The following is a 19,238-nucleotide window of genomic DNA, read 5'->3' as shown; positions in this document are numbered from 1 at the left end:
ACTAAGCCTGTGCGCCACAACTATGGAGCCCACGTGCCACAACTATTGAAGCCCACGCACCTAGAGCCCGTGCTCTGCAACAAGAGAAGCCACTGCAATGAGAAGCCCGTGCACCACAACAAGGAGTAGCCCCCGCTCGCCACAACTAGAGAAAGCCCACGTGCAGCAACAAAGACCCAACATAGCCAAAAATAAAATTAATTACTTTTTTAAAGAGATATAGTCAAAATCACAATAGAAAAATTAAAATGGAGAATTAAAAATGTTTAAATAACCCAAAAGTACGCAGGAAATTGGAAACAGAGAAATTTAAAACAGAGGGAAGAAACAGAAGACAAATCATGGTAGATCTAAATGCAAAAATATCAATAATGACATTAAATGTAAATGGTCTAAACACATCAATGAAAAGGTAGGGAATGGATTTTTAAATGACCCAACTATATGCTGTCTACAAGAAACTCACTTCAAATATGATATAAATTGGTTAAAATTAAAATATGGGTAAAGATAACTAGGCAGGGCTTCCCTGGTGTCTCAGTGGTTGAGAGTCCACCTGCTGATGCAGGGGACACGGGTTCGTGCCCCGGTCCGGGAGAATCCCACATGCTGCGGAGTGGCTAGGCCCGTGAGCCATGGCCGCTGAGCCTGCGCGTCCGGAGCCTGTGCTCCGCAATGGGAGAGGCCACAGTGGTGAGAGGTCGGCGTACCGCAAAAAAAAAAAAAAAAAAGATAACTAGGCAAACCCTAATCAAAAGAAAGCTGGAGTGGCTATATTAATACCAAAGTAAAAGTCAGAGCAAATCCAATTACTAGGGATGAAGATGAACATTACGAGATAAAAGGGTTAATTCACCAATAAGGCGTAACAATCCTAAATGTATATACACTTAACAACAGTATTTCAAAATACATGATACAAAAACTGAAGGAAATGAAGAGAAAGAGACACATCCACCATTATGGTTGAAAACTTCAGCACTCTTTTCTGAGTAATAAAACATGTAGACATAAAAATATAGAACTTAATACCATCAACAAACTAGACCTAATTGACAGTTATAGACCACTCCACCCAACAATAGTGAAAACACATTATTTTCAAATTCACATGGCACTTTCACCAAGATACACCATATCATGGATCATAAAACAAACTTTAACAAATTGGTACAAGTTAAAATTTTATAACATAAGGCCTCAGATAAAAATGGAATTAAACTAGAAATCAATAACAAAAAGATAATTTACAAATCTCCAAATCCCCAAAATTAAACCACACATTTCTAAATAATCCATGGATCAAAGAGAAAGTCTCAAGAGAAATTACTACAATTAAAATATAAACATATCAAAATTTGTGGGATGCAGCTAAAAAAATACTTAGAAATTTACAACATTAAATGCTTATCCTAAATAGAAGAAAGATCTTAAGTCAACAACCTAAGTTCCCATTTTAAGAAATTAGAAAAAGAACAAAACAAACCCAAAGCAAGCAGAAGAAAGGAAATAATAAAGCTAAGAACAGAAATCAATAAAATTGAAAACAGAAAAACAAAGAGAAAAATCAGTGAAACCAAAAGCTAATTCTTTGAAAAGATCAATACAATTGATAAACCTTTAGCAAGACTGACCAAAAAAAAAAAGGAACAAATTAATTTTATATTAATTTACTAATATCAGGAATAAAAGAAGGGATATTACTATACACTCAGAAGAGATTAAAAGGATAATAAAGGAACATTATGAATAATTCTATGCATAAAATTTTAACAACTTAAATGAAATTATTCAATTCTCCAAAACCCACAAACTACCACAACTTACCTAAGATGAAATAAATTAACTGAAGTGCTCCATAACGGTTAAAGAAATTGAAGTCATAGTTTAAAACTTTCCAAAAAAGAAATCTCCAGGCCTAAATGGTGTAACTAGAGAATTCTACCAAACACTTAAAGAAGAACTAACACCAATTCTATGTAATCCTTTCCAGAAAAATAGAAAAGGAGGGAACCCTTCCCAACTCATTTTATTAAGCAAGCATTTTCCCTGCTACTAAGTGAGCCAAAGATAATACAAGAGAAGAAAACTACAGACCAACATCTCTCATGACCATGGATATAAAAATCCTCAACAAAACACTAGCAGTTTGAATCTCGCAATAAACAAAAAGTATAACACACTATGACCAAATGAGGTTTGTTGCAGGATTGCAAGGTTGGCTCAATATTCAAAAATCAATGTAGTCCACTATATTAACAATATAAGAAGAAAATCCATGTAATCATATCAATCATTCAGAATAGCATTAGATGAAATTCAATACCCATCCATGATTTTTTTTATATTTATTTATTTGGTTGCCCCTGGTCTTAGTTGCAGCAGGCAGACTCCTTAGTTGCAGCATGCATGTGGGATCTAGTTCCCTGACCAGGAATCCAACCCAGGCCCCCTGCAGTGGGAGCACGGAGTCTTATCCACTGCGCCACCAGGGAAGTCCCCAACCATGATTTTTTTAAAAACTCTCAGCAATGGGGCTTTGCAGGGCACTGGGCCATGCCGTCATATAATGGGGAGCGTCCACACGTACGCGCCCCGCGCTTCTGGATAGTGGAGCGGCCACCTTTGGTTTCCTGTGCAGATGGGCTCCGTGGTCTAGTGGCCCGGTCCCCACTGTCCGCGATTGCTCACCGAGGCCCGCGAGGGGTTGCCGCCAAGGTTTCCACCAGCCCACAAGCAAGAGCATGTCAGTCATCCCCTCCAGTGTCTCTCTGGTGGCCATCCACGACTAATACCAGCGTCACCTGGGTTCCAGTTCCAGTAACAGCTCCTACGGAAGTGCCAAGTACCCTGGGGAAGCCATCTCTCACCACCCCAGTCTCCCCAGAGCCGACCCGGGACACTGGTGGGCTAGCTTCTTTTTCGGGAAGTCCACTCTCCCATTCATGGCCACAGAGCACTTGGAATCTGCCCAGGCCTCCACAGGTATGCTCAGCTGTGACCTGGCTCGGGAAGCCATGTGGAAGCAGCAGCCTGGTGGCCAGCCTGGCAAAACCAACTGCTGCCCCCCTTGTCCTGAGTGGCCACCACCAGCTGCCAGGCTTTCTTCCAAGGCACTAGGCTCATCAGAGCTAACCCCACCCCCACCCCCTTCCCCTCCCCGAGCTAAGCAGGCTGCAGCCAGTGGAAGCAGTTGGGTTTTTAATATCAAAACAGCAAAAAACACTAAAAAGGAAGCTGAGAGAATCCCACTCTTTACTATCCAAGACACATGAGAGCCTTCCTGATACCCCACAACCCTGTGCCTTGCACCAAGTGGAAAATAAACTGCAAGCAGCCATCAATCAGTCAATCAAATAAATAAATAAAACAGAAAACTAGAAATTAAAGGGAAATTCCTCAACCTGATTAAGGGCATCATATACTGTCATTCCACTGTTACTAAATAGACTTTCTCGGATTTTTTCTTTCCTATATATTCAGCTATAAGATCAGTCTTAATTTCAGGTCTCTAAAGTGCAGTCTAAAATAAAACTAAGCTTTAAACTTGCATCCAGGGCTTCCCTGGTGGCGCAGTGGTTGACAGTCCACCTGCCGATGCAGGGGACATGGGTTCGTGCCCCAGTCCGGGAAGATCCCACATGCCGCGGAGCAGCTGGGCCCATGAGCCATGGCCACTGAGCCTGCGCGTCCGGAGCCTGTGCTCCGCAACGGGAGAGGCCACAACACTGAGAGGCCCGTGTACCGAAAAAAACAAAACAAAACAAAACAAAAAAAACTTGCATCCAATTAAAGCTTTATACAGCACCAACTCAGGATCTGCAGTGGCCTGGCTGTAGCAGACACTATCTGGATTTTGCTCAGATTCCTTCACTCTTTTCAAGCACACTGGTTTCCAGTGTGACTTTATTCTTTTTTTTTTTTTTTACATCTTTATTGGAGTATAATTGCTTTACAATGGTGTGTTAGTTTCTGCTTTATAACAAAGTGAATCAGTTATACATATACATATGTTCCCGTATCTCTTCCCTCTTGCGTCTCCCTCCCTCCCACCCTCCCTATCGCACCCTTCCAGGCGGTCACAAAGCACCAAGCTGATCTCCCTGTGCTATGTGGCTGCTTCCCACTAGCTATCTACCTTACGTTTGGTAGTGTATATATGTCCGTGCCTCTCTCTCGCTTTGTCACAGCTTACCCTTCCCCCACCCCATATCCTCAAGTCCATTCTCTAGTAGGTCTGTGTCTTTATTGCTGTCTTACCCCTAGGTTCTTCATGACATTTTTTTTCTTAAATTCCATACATATGTGTTAGCATACAGTATTTGTCTTTCTCTTTCTGACTTACTTCACTCTGTATGACAGACTCTAGGTCTATCCACCTCATTACAAATAGCTCAATTTCGTTTTTTATGGCTGAGTAATACTCCATTGTATATATGTGCCACATCTTCTTTATCCATTCATCCAATGATGGACACTTGTTTCCATCTCCAGGCTGTTGTAAATAGAGCTGCAATGAACATTTTGGTACATGACTCTTTTTGAATTATGGTTTTCTCAGGGTATATGCCCAGTAGTGGGATTGCTGGGTCATACGGTTGCTCTATTTGTAGTTTTTTAAGGAACCTCCATACTGTTCTCTATAGTGGCTGTACCAATTCACATTCCCACCAGCAGTGCAAGAGTGTTCCCTTTTCTCCACATCCTCTCCAGCATTTATTGTTTCTAGATTTTTTTTAGAAGATGTTGAGGGTAGGAGTTTATTAATTAATTTATTTTTGCTGTGTTGGGTCTTCGTTTCTGTGCGAGGGCTTTCTCTAATTGCAGCAAGCGGAGGCCACTCTTCATCGCGGTGCGCGGGCCTCTCACTATCGCGGCCTCTCTTGTTGTGGAGCACAGGCTCCAGACACGCAGGCTCAGTAGTTGTGGCGCACGGGCCTAGCTGCTCCGCGGCATGTGGAATCCTCCCAGACCAGGGCTCGAACCCGTGTCCCCTGCATTAGCAGGCAGATTCTCAACCACTGTGCCACCAGGGAAGCCCCGTTTCTAGATTTTTTGCTGATGGCCATTCTGACTGGTGTGAGATGATATCTCATTGTAGTTTTGATTTGCATTTCTCTAATGATTAATGACGTTGAGCATTCTTTCATGTGTTTGTTGGCAGTCTGTATATCTTCTTTGGAGAAATGTCTATTCAGGTCTTCTGCCCATTTTTGGATTGGGTTGTTTGTTTTTTTGTTATTGAGCTGCATGAGCTGCTTATAACTTTTGGAGATTAATCCTTTGTCAGTTGCTTCATTTGCAAATGACTTTATTCTTAACAAGCAGCACCTGTGTCTCTTTGTCAATGGACTGCCCTCAAGCTGCTACAGCATGCTCCATCTGGGCACAAAGAAAGCAGGAAATATCTTGGAATTTACATTCTCACCAACCATAGGCCACCCTTAACCAATGACTGTGGATGCAAGAGTTCAAATACTCCAGATCCCTTGTTTCTGACTGAGACAACTCTGAGATGTGACTGGCGTTTTCCCGATTCTTCCCCTGTGGGACTGAGCCTGTTACACCACCACCACAGGACTTTGCTTAATATTGCCTAAAGCCACTTCCTCATGAATCACTTTTACAAGAACCCTCATCTTACGGTCAACTTCTATTATACTCCTGCTAGAAGTCCTTCTCTTCCTCATCCTGTTCCCCCATATCCTTAATTTTCTTGAAAACACTTTCTAATGAATTACTTTCATAGGGATCCTCATTTCAGATCTGCTTCTGAAGAACCTAGGACAGGAGTCATGGACTGTTTGGTTCCTCCTTTCTTTCTTTCCTCCTCTCTTCATTGATCCTTGAGGGTTGGGGCAAGGGAGAGGAGAATTCAAGGAAAAGAGCTCTGTGATCTGGTGCTATTGTGGCGGTCAAATTGCTCTTCATGGCAGGCCTCCAACACTGGCCTTACTTGTGTGGTGCTTCAGAGACCCCTATGGGACCCTCTGCACCATACCAGCTCTTCACGAGGATGATGAGCTCTCTCGCTGCCCTCTGTGATGGTCACCATTAGTTCCTGCCCCAGATTGCAGCTGTATACCCACATCCTCTTTCAGCCTTACTGCCAGGCAGTCCTCTTGGGCAGGGTCCTCTCTAGGTGGTTCAAGCTTGATATCCATAGGGTCCACTCGGCTCACAGGTTCCCTGACAGACAACCAAGTGTAACCCAATCAACTGATGAATGGGGCAGCTCCAGCCCAGGTTTATGTCTTCAGACTTCTGTCAAGGACGAGTCTATTTCTCCATGGTTACTCCAAAACTCCTCAGCACACATCCACAGCCTCCCTGCAAACTCTTCTTGCTCTTCTCAAATAGCAGTCCAATAGAGTGTGCAGCTTAACTACTATCTGGCCTGGTAGTGACAGGCCTGTCTTACGCCCTTGAAGACAACTCCAGTCTCTACATTGGTTCCCTTTGGACTCCATCATCTGGCCAATGGGGCATGGAGAAGCGTTCCTCTCCCTGATACGGAGAGAAAAAAAGTGTTGAATCTCTCACTACATCTAAGAATTCCCTTGAAATAATCTTCACTTACAGAGGCTGGGAAGAATGGTTTCTTTTTTATCATCTCTTAGTAAGTTGTGACTAGTTACGTTCAGCACCTCTCTGGGTTTCTTTTCCAGTATGTTTTTTAATAAATTTATTTATTTATTTATTTTTATTTTTGGCTGTGTTGGGTCTTGTCGCTGCGTGAGGGCTTTCTCTAGTTGCAGCAAGTGGGGGCTACTTCATTGTGGTGCACGGGCTTCTCATTGCGGTGGCTTCTCTTGCTGCAGAGCACAGGCTGTAGGCGTGTGGGCTTCAGTAGTTGTGACATGTGGGCTCAGTAGTTGTGGCTCACAGGCTCTAGAGCATAGGCTCAGTAGCTGTGGCACACGGGCTTAGTTGCTCCACGGCATGTGGGATTTATCTGGACAAGGGCTCGAACCTGTGTCCCCTGCATTGGCAGGCAGATTCTTAACTACTTCGCCACCAGGGAAGTCCTTCTTTTCCAGCTTTATTGAGATATAATTGACACATAACACTGTGTAAGTTTAAGGTATACAATGTGTTGATTGGATACATTTATAAATTGCAAAATGATTATCACCATAGTATTAGCTACCACTTCCAACCCACCTCACATTTACCATTTCTTTTTTGTGGTGAGAACATCTCAGATCTGCTCTCTTAGCAACATTCAAGTATACGATACAGTATTGTTAGCTATAATCACCATGCTGTACCTTAGATTCCCAAACTTGTTAATCTTATAACTGGAAATCTGTGCCCTTTGACCTATATCTCCCCATTTCCCCCAACCCCCAGTTCTTCTCTGCTTTAAATGTATAAGCACTTACCAACAATCATTCTCAGTTTGGGGAATTCAGCCAAATTTCTATAAAAACAGGAAAAGTGTCATTTAACCTCCTATCTCAAGTAGTCATGTCACTTTTCTCAGTTCCTTAATTGGGCTTGCCAACATTTTATTTATCACAGTCTTTTTAGAAATGTTTTTGTTAAAAGGAGAGACAAACTACAGATTTGGATAAAATGTTTGCAAACCACATCTCCAACCAAAGGCTAGTATCTAGAATATATAAAGAATTCTCAAAACTCAACAGTAAAAAATGAAAAAGAAAATCCAATTAGAAAATGGGCAAAAAATATAAAGAGACATTGTGTCAAAGAGGATATATGGATGGAAAATAAGCACACAAAAAGACGCACAACATTAGCCATCAGGGACATGCAAATTAAAACCACCGTAATATATCACCACACCTATTCGAATGGCGCTAAAGATGAAAAAAAAAAATAGTGACAGCAACCAAATGCAGGTGAGGATGTGGACAAACCTCTCCAGAGGTTTTCCATATGAACCCGAGGGACACTGGGCAGGGAGGAACGCAGCACGGGACACCAGCAGCAGAATTCAAGCAAGTAGCACCAGAATCCTCTTGATGGCCCCAAAGACCAACCACTGGGCTCCCAATCACTGGGCCCCAACCACATCTGTTGCACCGTCTCCTTCCCGCTCTCCCAGATGAAAGAAGCCTGTGAGAGCCGGGTATAGTGACTGTGAGGCCCGCACCAAAGGCACGTCAGTGGTGATTTTCAGACCTCAGGGTTAAAGGGAACATCCTAAAGAGGGGGAAGGTTCCCATCCAAAGGATCAGGCCTAGAATAGGGTCAGCTCTCTCCACAGCACATAGCAAATGGGAAACACGGGGTGAGGCATATGAAATGGTGAAGGGAGATCATTTTCAACCTAGAATTCCATATTTCCACAAACGATCAATCAAGCTATCCAAAAAAGTCCCTTCCTTTTCCAGGAAGCTACTGGAGGGGATGCTTCAATAAAACAAGGGGATAAACCAAGAAAGAACACACAGATCCAGGGAAGAGAGGATCCAGCCCAGGAGAAAGAGGCGGTCCAGGTGTTTCCCAGGACTATCGGGAAGTCCCAAGAAAACTGCTGGCAGGGGGAGGTGTGGTGGTGGTGGGGGGAGAACGGGGGAGGGGAAGGTACAAAAGTGGATCAACAGGAAGCCTAAGGGAGCTTGAGCTCGAGGCCCGATTGTGGGCCCCTTACATGGTACCCAAGGCCATGATCAGAAGTTTTTGTCAATTATAAAAACAAATAACTGACTATAACCAGTTAAGATGACCACATCACTTTTAACTCCGACTTCTCCTTCACATTTCCCTCTGTGTCAGGTGGCCTTTTTTTAATCCAACTAAGAAGTTGGGGTGGAAATACAGGTTTGGCTTGAGTGGAGAGGGACCCTGCTATGTGCTCTGCAGTCACATCATTCATCCTTAGGGTTGGCTCACCTGCCCAGGCATGGCTTTCACAGGAACTGTTGGCATCCACTGTGTAGACTCACTTGGGGGTGACATGAAGGTGGGCCATGAGCTTCCCTGAAGCACTGACATCAGTAGTAAAGAAGAAACATGCTAGAGGAAACCCTCAATTATCCTTCTCTTCTCTCTGTGGAAAGTCACCTTACAACACCTTTGTCACATGCAGAAGTAAACAATAAGTATGCAGCCAAGAAGTGTGGGGAAAATGGATTTCACAGGTGTGTTGGAAGATTATTAAAAATATTATATCAGTTTTCTGTATTTTGTGATGTTTACGGTAGCTTTCAGCTTGTTTTTTTTCCTAAGTAAATAGCAATTTTATGCTTAATTTTGTATTCATAATTTTGTATTTTTTCCTAAGGAGGCCTCTCCAAAATTGTGTACATTTCAGCCCCCATAAAACTTGGATTCACCCTGGTGGCTCTAGGAAAAAACTACAACTGAAGTACTGGCTATGTGACCAGTTTGCACGTGCAGAAAATTATGTTGTCAGCCTTTTTACAGTTAAGGAAGACTTTGCAATTGTTTCAAAGAATATGAAGCAAATTTTTCAACTATTAACTTCAGAAGAAACAAAAGTTGTGCAAGAAAGGAAATGTAATCAGATTATACTACTTGGTTCAGCAGTTAACAATATTGACACAGCCATAACTGACACAGATTCTGAATTAGGATTTAAGCAAAGATTGCTATAGGCTAAATTGGAAAATTGTGCCCACCTACGTGATGAAAAGTGACTAAATAATGTCTACAACTGATAAAGAGATACCAGTTTGTGTATATTATTTAGAAGTACAAATGTCAACACTAAGGGAAACAGCTAAAACACTAAAAGTGGTTTCTCTAAGCAGCAGGAGTGGCTGAAGGAAACAGTTCCTGTAACTGCTTCCAGCCCTACAAGACTTTAAATTGTATGTATTATTTCTGTCATAATTTTTAAATTTAATGCCAATTACATACATTTTGAAGGAAAAGTCCTAGAAAAATTTGCAGCTGAAAATTGGGAAGTCTTGACCCAGCACAAGCTTAGAAACAAAAATTGCTTGAAACATTATATGTGAAAACAAACAAAAATAGCAACTACTCACCCACCACAGAGAATGATTAAATAATATATGGCACATCCATACTTTGGAATTCTCTACCCCTGCTAAATTCAGTGAAGTAAAACCTCTCAGGAAATAGCATAGATTGGATCAATGAGACACTGGAGAGTGAAAAAACAAGCTACTAATGACATGTAGTATCACATATACGCACATACACAGGAAACATCCTGACAGGAACCCTGTAATGGTTCATTTTTATGTGTCAACTTGACTGGGGCGCAGGGTGCTCAGATATTTAGTCCAACATTATTCTGAGTGTGTCTGTGAGAGTGTTTTGGATGAGATGAACATTTGAATTGGGAAAGCAGATTGCCCTCCCTAATGCAGGTGGGCCTCACCCAATCAGTTGAAGCCAAGAAGAGAACAAGAAGGCTGGCCCTCTCATGAGTAAGGGAAAGGTCTTCCTGCCTGACCCTCTCCAAACTGGCACATGGAAACACTGGCTTTTCCTGGGTGTTGAGGCTTCAGACTCAGATGGGAACCTTGTGGCTCTTCAGCTCACCTGCAGAACTCAGGAGCTGTCAGCCTCCATAATCACATGAGCCAATATATCTCCTATTGGTACATATACATCCTATTGGTTCTGTTTCTTTGGAGACCCTTGACTAATACAATATCCATGAAAATTGTTAACTCTGCGGAGAAGTGGGAAGGGTGAGAGGAGGAGACTCCCAGTGTGCATGTGTGTGTGTGTTTGAAACATTTTTAACTACTAGTATATATTACTTTTGTAATAAAAATAAAACCAAAAAATCTAATCGATTACAGACTCTTTTTTAAGGTCAGTTTCAGAATGATCTTGGAAGATGCAGTTTACCCACTGTGGAGACTGCTGGAGACACCATGTGCTGGAGACACGTCTAGGTCTATCTGGGGTCATACCAATCTTCCTTCTCTTAGCACACCTTTGTCACTGACCTTTACCAGCCCAGTTCACAGTTCCCAGGCTGACAGTGGAGCAGGGGTGTTCCCTGGAACCTCTTCTGGAGGGGATCCCAACTGCAGGGAACCCCTCAGGGTGTGGGCAGACCCTCAGCCCCAGCCCAGCCAGCTCCCTGCCCCCACCAGTGCCTTCCACGGGGCCTTCCTCTGTTTCAATCCTCTTCCCTCCCCTCCCTGACCCATGTCTTCAAGATTAGGTGTCAAGGACAGCCGTCTAGCACTTAAGCTTTCTCTCTTCCAGAACCTCTCCCTCCCCTCCCTGACCCATGTCTTCAAGATTAGGTGTCAAGGACAGCCATCTAGCACTTAAGCTTTCTCTCTTCCAGACCCTCTCCCTCCCTCTTCTTTGTACCCTACAGTTCCCAGTTCCAAATAACAAATCCACGCAGAGTTTCAAGTATCTGTCCTTTTCCTAATCCATTGAGGAGGCCAAAAATTATAATAGTAATTACAGTGACTTTCAGAAGGAGGCGGGATCTCAGTCTCCCCAAGGTCTGAGCTTCTTCAACCACCCCCTTCTATCTCTCCTCAACCCCTCCCCATGCCTCTGAGGACTCTCTTCTTCCTTTCTTCAAAATGCCCAGTGGAGGACTTGGAGGCAGGCAGGGTGCAGGTCAGAGGTCTGCTGGAGGTCAGAGGTCTGCTGGAGGTCAGAGGTCTGCTGGAGGTCAGGACACCTAGATGGTGATGTTCCGCTTTATCTCACACACCCAGCGTTTCACTTGCTGGCAGAAATCGTCGTTCCAGCGGCCATCCCCCTGGATCTCAGCACAGTCCTCGCTGCCCCCCAGCTCGTGCCCCTGCCAGTCATCTGGCTGAGTGGCAGCCCAGTTCCTAGGAAAGCGGGACAGAGCTCAGCTCTGGATGCCCCCTCATCCCAGTAACCCTCATCCCCACCTCAGAAACGCATGGCCTTGGGCGGTTGAGGGAGCAGCAGCTGTAGCCTTGAAGTCTGGGAGTCTGGGGGGAAGATGGCTGGAGAATTTGGTCCCTGAGGGACGAGTGGGAGTGTACTGGGGGAAGAGACCAGATGGCCATCCCCAGGCCAAACTAACAGGGAGAGAGGAGAAGAAGCCACTTACTTATAGTTGTGCCTATAGTCTGTACCATCCACCCATCTCCAGGAGCCATCACTGTCAGTGAGGCCTATCCAGGTTTGAAAGGGGTTCGTGTGTTGTGCAATGAATTTCTGGAAAACAGGCAGGAGGGAAGTTTCTAGTCCCTTGTACTTCCATGCAGGCATCAGTTATGGTTCCCACAGCCCTCCCCAGCCTGATCTGCTGCCACCTTGAAGCAGCAGCTCCCAACACTAGTTCCTTGCTTTTTCTTCTGCAACCATAGCTAGCATTTAGTGAATATTTACTGGGCTAAACCTTGCACTAAGTGCTTTACAAGGATTATTTTATTTAAATCTCATAAAGCCCTCTAAACTGGGCGCCCTAATGATTCACACTTTACATGTGAGGTCAAGGAACTCACGGTAATCGTGGAACCCAGAGCATCAATCCAGTGCCTGAGTTCATGACCGCTGCCCCCTGACCTGGCCTCCCGTTTTATTCCTAACGCACGGCTGCTAGACTCAGATTCTAGGCTTCTCCTTGTGTTCTGCTCACAGCCTCAAACTCTTGGATCCTGACCCCGGCCCCTGCCGCCCCCATGGGCCCCAGTTACCCATTAAGGATCTCAGTTTCACTTGCCTCTCACGTACACTTATCTGCTCCTGCTTCTGTGTATAGCTGTCATTTGTTGTTTTCCAGGCCCCAGAGCTTCCAAGCTTGGACCCACTGCCCAGAGCCCTGTTATGACTTGGCTACATGGAGTCTGGCAGTCTGGATGAAAATAGGAAGATGCCCTATGTGCGAGGGGCAGCCCAGCCATCCAGCTGGCAATGGCTGGGACACAAGTTGTCTTTGAGATAGCTTGCCAGGGTTCATGCACACCTCCTAGGACAACAGACACCCGAGCGGCTTTCTCTTATAGATATGGCCCTTTCTGGGAAGTTAAGTCCCCTGGTTTGGGAGGGCAGCAGAGGGAGGGTGTGATCACCTTGTTTTATGAAGAAAACAGGAGGATGGGTGACCAACATGCACGTGTAGCAGTTCTCTTTGACAGCATATGAAAGGTCTCCAACTGCATTTGGAGGAAAATTTCCTAATTCCACTCTCATGTCCTAGAGACCCAACTAAGATTGCAGTTAGTCACCTCATCTAAAGGCAGATACAGTAGCACCTTTGAATTCTAGAATCCTGCAAATAGGTCAACATCCTGCGCATGAAGGGACAGCCCTCAGAGGCTGGTAGGGGTGCTCCCCAAAATCAAGGGAGTCAACTGAGCTGGAGGGAAAGTGACTGGAGACAAGATATTCTATTCGCTGCTGCCACCTGCCCCAGTGCCCTCTTCCCACCATCACAAGAAGCTGAATAACTGAACAAAGAATACAAATCATCAGTATCCAGCCCTCTGTGTTGAAGACTGAGGGGAAGAATGAAATACTGCCAAATGATTGAAGAAGATAGTCCAGAAGAATGCATCTGCCCTGTTCACAATAACAGGCAAGAAAGAATTCAGCCCATTCAAAAAAGTAGCACAGGGGAGTATTATCATGGAACTTGTGCAAAAATAAAGAGGATGGAAAGGAAGAGGAGGAAGAAAAAAGCACTGTGATATCAAAAGAGAGGTGAAAAATATACTTTGTAAAGAAGGCATGTTTCAAAACATAAGAGGATACTGGAGAACAACTTACATCCTCAAAAAACACTGAAGAGGAGATGAACGACATAAAAATATGAAACAATATATCAAAGAAGAAAGATAACAATGAAAAGTAAAGGGAAGAAATTGAAGAGAAAATTTTGAAGTACATTAAAAACAAAAAACCCCAGCAATTCAGCAAAAAAAAAAACAAGCCTGAAATACAAAAGATAGGCTTGAGAAAAGAACCCAGAATACAGAGGAAAAGAGAGAAAGATGGAAGTAAATAGCAGTAAGATGATGGCTATGGGGGCAGACAATGGAGATCATTTTGGAAGATGTGCTCCAGAGGAAAAGTGAACAAATGGTCAAGAAAAAATTTTCAAACACAGGGCTTAAGAAAATCTTCCAAAATGTTAGAAAACCTAACTTTATGTGTTAAAAGGACTCTCCTGGCCTCAGAGTAAAAATACAGAGAGAATGAGCAACACTGAGATATATCTGGACGAGGTTAATGAAATTCAAAGACAGAAAAGACTCCAACTATTCGTGCAAACATTTAAGGAATGTGGGAGAGAAACGAACAAGGCATTATAAGCCTCAAAGTTGCTAAGAGACTAGTTCTTGATTGTTCTCAACAAAAAAAGAAATGATAATTATGTGACATGATAAAGGTGAGAGCTAACACTACTGTATTAATCATATTGCAATATGTAAATGTATCAAACCAGCATGCTGTACACCTCAAGCTTACACAGTGTTAAATGTCAATGATATCTCAATTTTAAAAAAGAGAAAAGAGTGAGGCATGTGAAGGTGTGCTGGTTTCCTCATCTTTCATATGGAAAATTATATAACCTCTTTTATTTTTTGAAGCCAATAAGTTTCAGCCCATCATTTAAAGTTATGACAGTAGGGCTTCCCTGGTGGCGTAGTGGTTGAGAGTCCGCCTGCCGATGCAGGGGACACGGGTTCGTGCCCCGGTCCAGGAAGATCCCGCGTGCCGCAGAGCAGCTGGGCCCATGGGCCATGGCCACTGGGCCTGCGCGTCCGGAGCCTGTGCTCCACAATGGGAGAGGCAGCGGCAGTGAGAGGCCCGCGTACCACAAAAATAAATAAATAAATAAAATAAAAAAAATAAAGTTATGACAGTAATTACTAGTATAATGAAATACAGGCTACATCTAGTCCAAAATAACACAGAGGAGAAAACAAAAATAATAAATCTCTGATAGAAAATGGCAGAAAACAAAAGCAGCATACAAAACAGAAAAAAAAAAGACTGGATTAAAGATATGTATTTTAAAATAAATGTAAGTGAGACAGCCCAGAGATAAACCCACACACCTACGGCCAATTAATCTACAACAAAGGAGGCAAGAATATACAATGCAGAAAAGAGTCACTTCAACAATTGATGCTGGGAAAACTGGACAGCTACATGTAAATCAATGAAATTAGAACACTCCCCCACACCATATACAAAAATAAACTCAAAATGGTTTAAAAACCTATATATATTGGGACTTCCCTGGTGGTACAGTGGTTAAGAATCCTCCTGCCAATGCAGGGGACATGGGTTTGAGCCCTGGTCTGGGAAGACCCCACATGCCTCAGAGCAACTAAGCCCGTGCGCCACATCTACTGAGCCTGTGCTCTGGAGCCCGTGAGCCACAACTACTGAAGCCGGAGTGCCTAGAGCCCATGCTCTGCAACAAGAGAAGCCACTGCAATGAGAAGCCCACGCACTGCAACGAAGAGTAGCCCCCGCTTGCGGCAGCTAGAGAAAGCCCGTGCACGGCAACAGAGACCCAACGCAGTCAAAAATAAATAAATAAACTTATTAAAAAAAAAAAACCTATATATGACATGTCACCATAAAACTCCTAGAAGAGAACATAGACAAAATATTCTTGGACATAAATTATAGCAATATTTTCTTAGATCAGTCTCTCAAGGCAAAAGAAATAAAAGCAAAAATAAATGGGATCTAATCAAACAAAAGCTTTTGCACAGCAAAAGAAACCCTTAACAAAAGACAGTCTATGGAAAGGGAGAAAATATTAGCAAATGATGCAGCTGACAAGGGGTTAATGTCCCCAATATAAAAACAGCTCATACAGCTCAATATCGAAAAAGCAAACAACTCAATAAAAAAAAATGGGCAGAAGACCTAAATAGACATTTCTCCAAAGAAGACATACAGATGGCCAACAGGCACATGAAAAGATGCTCAGTATGGCTAATTATTAGAGGAATGCAAAACAAAACCGCAATGTGGTATTACTTCACACTGGTCAGAATGGCCATCATCAAAAAGTGTACAAACAGTAAGTGCTGGAGAAGGTGTGGAAAAAAGGGAACCCTCGTACCGTTGGTGGGAATGTAAGTTGGTGCAGCCACTATGGAAAACACTATGGAGGTTCCTTAAGAAACTAAAAATAGAGCTACCATATGATCAAGCAATCCCACCCGTGGGTATATCCCGTGGGTATATATCTGGAAAAGACAAAAGTTCTAATTCGAAAAGATACCTGCACCCCAATGTTCATAGCAGCACTATTTACAATAGCCAAGACATGGAAGCAACCTAAGTGTCCACTGACAAATGACTGGCTTAAGAAGATGTGGTGTATGTATGTATGTATGTATGTATATATATATATATATATATATTACTCAGCCATAAAAAAAATTAAATATGCCATTTGCAGCAACATGGATGGACCTAGAGATTATCATACTAAGTCAGACAAAGACAAATATTATATATCACTTATGTGTGAATATAAAAAATAATACAAAGGAATCTATATACAAAACAGAAATAGACTCACAAACAGAAGACATAGAAAACAAACCTATAGTTACCAAAGGGGAAAGGGAGGCAGAGAGGGATAAATTAGGAGTATGGGGTTAACAGATACACACTACTATCCATAAAATAGATAAGCAATAAGGATTTACTGTATAGCACAGGGAACTATATTCAATATCTTATAATAACCTAAAATGGAAAATAATCTGAAAAAAATATATAACTGAATCACTTTGCTATACACCTCAAACTAACCCAATATTGTGCATCATACTTCAGTTAAAAAAAGAAAAGAGGGGCTTCCCTGGTGGCGCAGTGGTTAAGAATCCGCCTGCCAATGCAGGGGACATGGGTTCGAGCCCTGGTCCAGGAAGATCCCACACGCCGCAGAGCAACTAAGCCCGTGCACCACAAGTATTGAGCCTGAGCTCAGAGCCCACGAGCCACAACTACTGAGCCCGCATGCCACAACTACTGAAGCCCGCACACCTAGAGCCCGTGCTCCACAGCAAGAGAAGCCACTGCAATGTGAAGCCTGCTCACCGCAACGAAGAGTAGCCGTCACTCACCACAACTAAAGAAAGCCTGCACGCAGCAACGAAGACCCAACACAGCTAAAAATAAATAAATAAAATAAATTTTTTAAAAAAAGAAAAATAGGGCTTCCCTGGTGGTGCAGTGGTTGGGAGTCCGCCTGCCGATGCAGGGGACACGGGTTCGTGCCCCAGTCCGGGAAGATCCCACATGCGGAGCGGCTAGGCCTGTGAGCCACGGCCATTGAGCCTGCGCGTCCGGAGCCTGTGCTCTGCAACGGGAGAGGCCACAACAGTGAGAGGCCCACTTACCGCAAAAAAAAAAAAAGAAAAAGAAAAAGAAATGTAAATGAGATAACACTCACCTCTTAAAGGCAAAAAGTCTCTAACATACTCAGTTTTTAAAAACCAAAAACAACTATACACAACCTGTAGGAGAAATACCTTAAGCTTAGCTGAACAGTAGAGTAGCATCACACGGGTGGGGTCGGGGGGAGACCTTAAAAAATCTCAGTGCCCAGGATGAATCCAAAATTAACTAAATCAGAATCTTTGAGTGTAAGACCAGGTGTCAATATGTTTTAAATTCCTCAAGAGATTACAATATACTGCGAAGGCTGAGAATGACTCATCTGTGAGATTCAGAAAGGTTGGAAATAAAAGGATGCGCAAAGATACATGAAGCAAATGCAAGCGAAATCAAGGACCAGTCTACTCATATCACATGAAGACAAATTCAAGGCAAAAAGCATTCAACAGGACACTGACATTCACTTCAAAATGATGAAGGTGGGGACTTCCTTGGTGGCACAGTGGATAGGACTCTGCGCTCCCAATGCCGGGAGCCCGGGTTTGATCCCTGGTCAGGGATCCCACATGCATGCCACAACTAGGAGCCCGCCTGCTGCAACTAAGGAGCCCGAGAGCCACAACTAAGACCTGGTGCAACCAACCAAATAAATAATTTTTTTTTTTTAAATGATGAAGGTACAAACCCATCCACCATGAAGTTGTAGCCGGCATGAAATTTTGTGGACCAAATCACAGACTGCTGAAATCTTAGGTTGACCCACATGAAATTGATATTTTATAGGCCAATACTGATAGAATGTTGGCAATTTCAACCTGATTGGTAAAGCAAGATATGTTTGGAATCATTCTACCATGCAGAACGTGTGGCAAGTTACTTAACCTCTCTGCTCTTTAGTTCCCTCATCTCTATGCCCCTCAAAGTGGGGATAACAAGAATGCCTACCCCATAGGGTTGTGAGGATTAAAGTAGATATATAAAAGTGCCTGGCCCATAGTAAGGACTCAGTAAATATTACCATTTACTTTTCCCAAAAATGCCCCACCCGTTCTAATGGGTTGGTTCTTCCCTGTGAACTTGCCATTTGGGGTTGTGGTCTGGTGACAGCATCAGGAAGGGAGACCTGGGGTGCTTTGGAGGAACCCAGTAACCCACAGCGGTGAGTCTCTGGGAATCCCGCCCACTCTGTTCCGTTCACCCAAGGGACCATCACATGCCAAGGCCAGCACACAGCAAGCAGGGACTCTCACTGGCTCCACTGTGTTCTCCACCCAAGTCCCGGCCCTTTAGTTCATCCTGCCACATATTCTGTCTCCTGACGTGCTCCTCATCACCTGGTCACCTGGCTCCTGTCCTTTGCCCCAGCTCCGGGCTGTAATCTCCCACCTCTTAGAATCAATGGCTTAGATTCCATCATGGATCTCCCAGATCCGGGCCAGACTTCTGCTTCTGGATTCTTCCTCAGGTTAGAAAAAATAACAAAACAAGCCTGACCCAGCCTCCCAGAGTTTGCATTCCCAAGGTTTCCTCCTGCCTTTGGGAAAGGTACGGTTTCACCTGTTCCTCTCTGGAGTTGATGACCACCAGGTGGGCGTCCTCCAGCTGGCAGTACTTCTCAGCCTCAGGCCAGGGCTTCCCCGAGCGAGAGAACCAGTAGCAGCTGCCTTCATAGTCCACCCAGTTCACGGGGCAGCACTCTGTGCCTGAAGGCATTGGGGAGCAGAGGGAGATGAGATTCAGCTGGACGGGACAGGCAAGAAGGACTGGAGACACCCCCACACCCCGCCCCGTCCCTACCGTTGCTCTGGAGGAACGCCAGCTGACAAGCCAGCGTGCGCATATCCACCGGGAAGTGCTTCAGATGAAGCAGCAAAGTGGCATGATCTAGGGGCCAAAGTGATGACAATGGTGTGGGGAAACACAACTCCCCCTCCCCCTCCCCC

General features: G+C 43.9%; 1 protein-coding gene across 4 annotated transcripts in view; it reads right to left on the bottom strand.

Moving 5' to 3' along the window:
• Positions 1-19,238, bottom strand: part of ASGR2 (asialoglycoprotein receptor 2) — a 32,924-nt gene that overhangs the window by 6,801 nt on the left and 6,885 nt on the right. For 3 of the 4 annotated variants that reach the window (XM_029211530.1, XM_029211531.1, XM_029211529.1), the window contains exons 6-9: positions 19,093-19,179; positions 18,853-18,998; positions 12,026-12,132; positions 10,766-11,777 (exon numbers count right to left, since the gene is read on the bottom strand). In XM_029211530.1, the coding sequence (XP_029067363.1) occupies positions 11,621-11,777; positions 12,026-12,132; positions 18,853-18,998; positions 19,093-19,179 (497 nt within the window). In that variant the 3' untranslated portion in view covers positions 10,766-11,620. Of the gene's footprint in view, positions 1-10,765; positions 11,778-12,025; positions 12,133-18,852; positions 18,999-19,092; positions 19,180-19,238 lie in introns of those variants that run through there. The other variant, XM_029211533.1, reaches the window with a different exon arrangement.

This window comes from Monodon monoceros, unplaced genomic scaffold (genome assembly GCF_005190385.1).
Source record: "Monodon monoceros isolate NGI ecotype Baffin Bay Population unplaced genomic scaffold, NGI_Narwhal_1 Super_Scaffold_9, whole genome shotgun sequence".
Lineage (NCBI taxonomy): Eukaryota > Metazoa > Chordata > Mammalia > Artiodactyla > Monodontidae > Monodon > Monodon monoceros.
The sequence above is the reverse complement of the archived record's forward strand: the minus strand, read 5'-3'. Positions and strand labels throughout refer to the sequence as shown.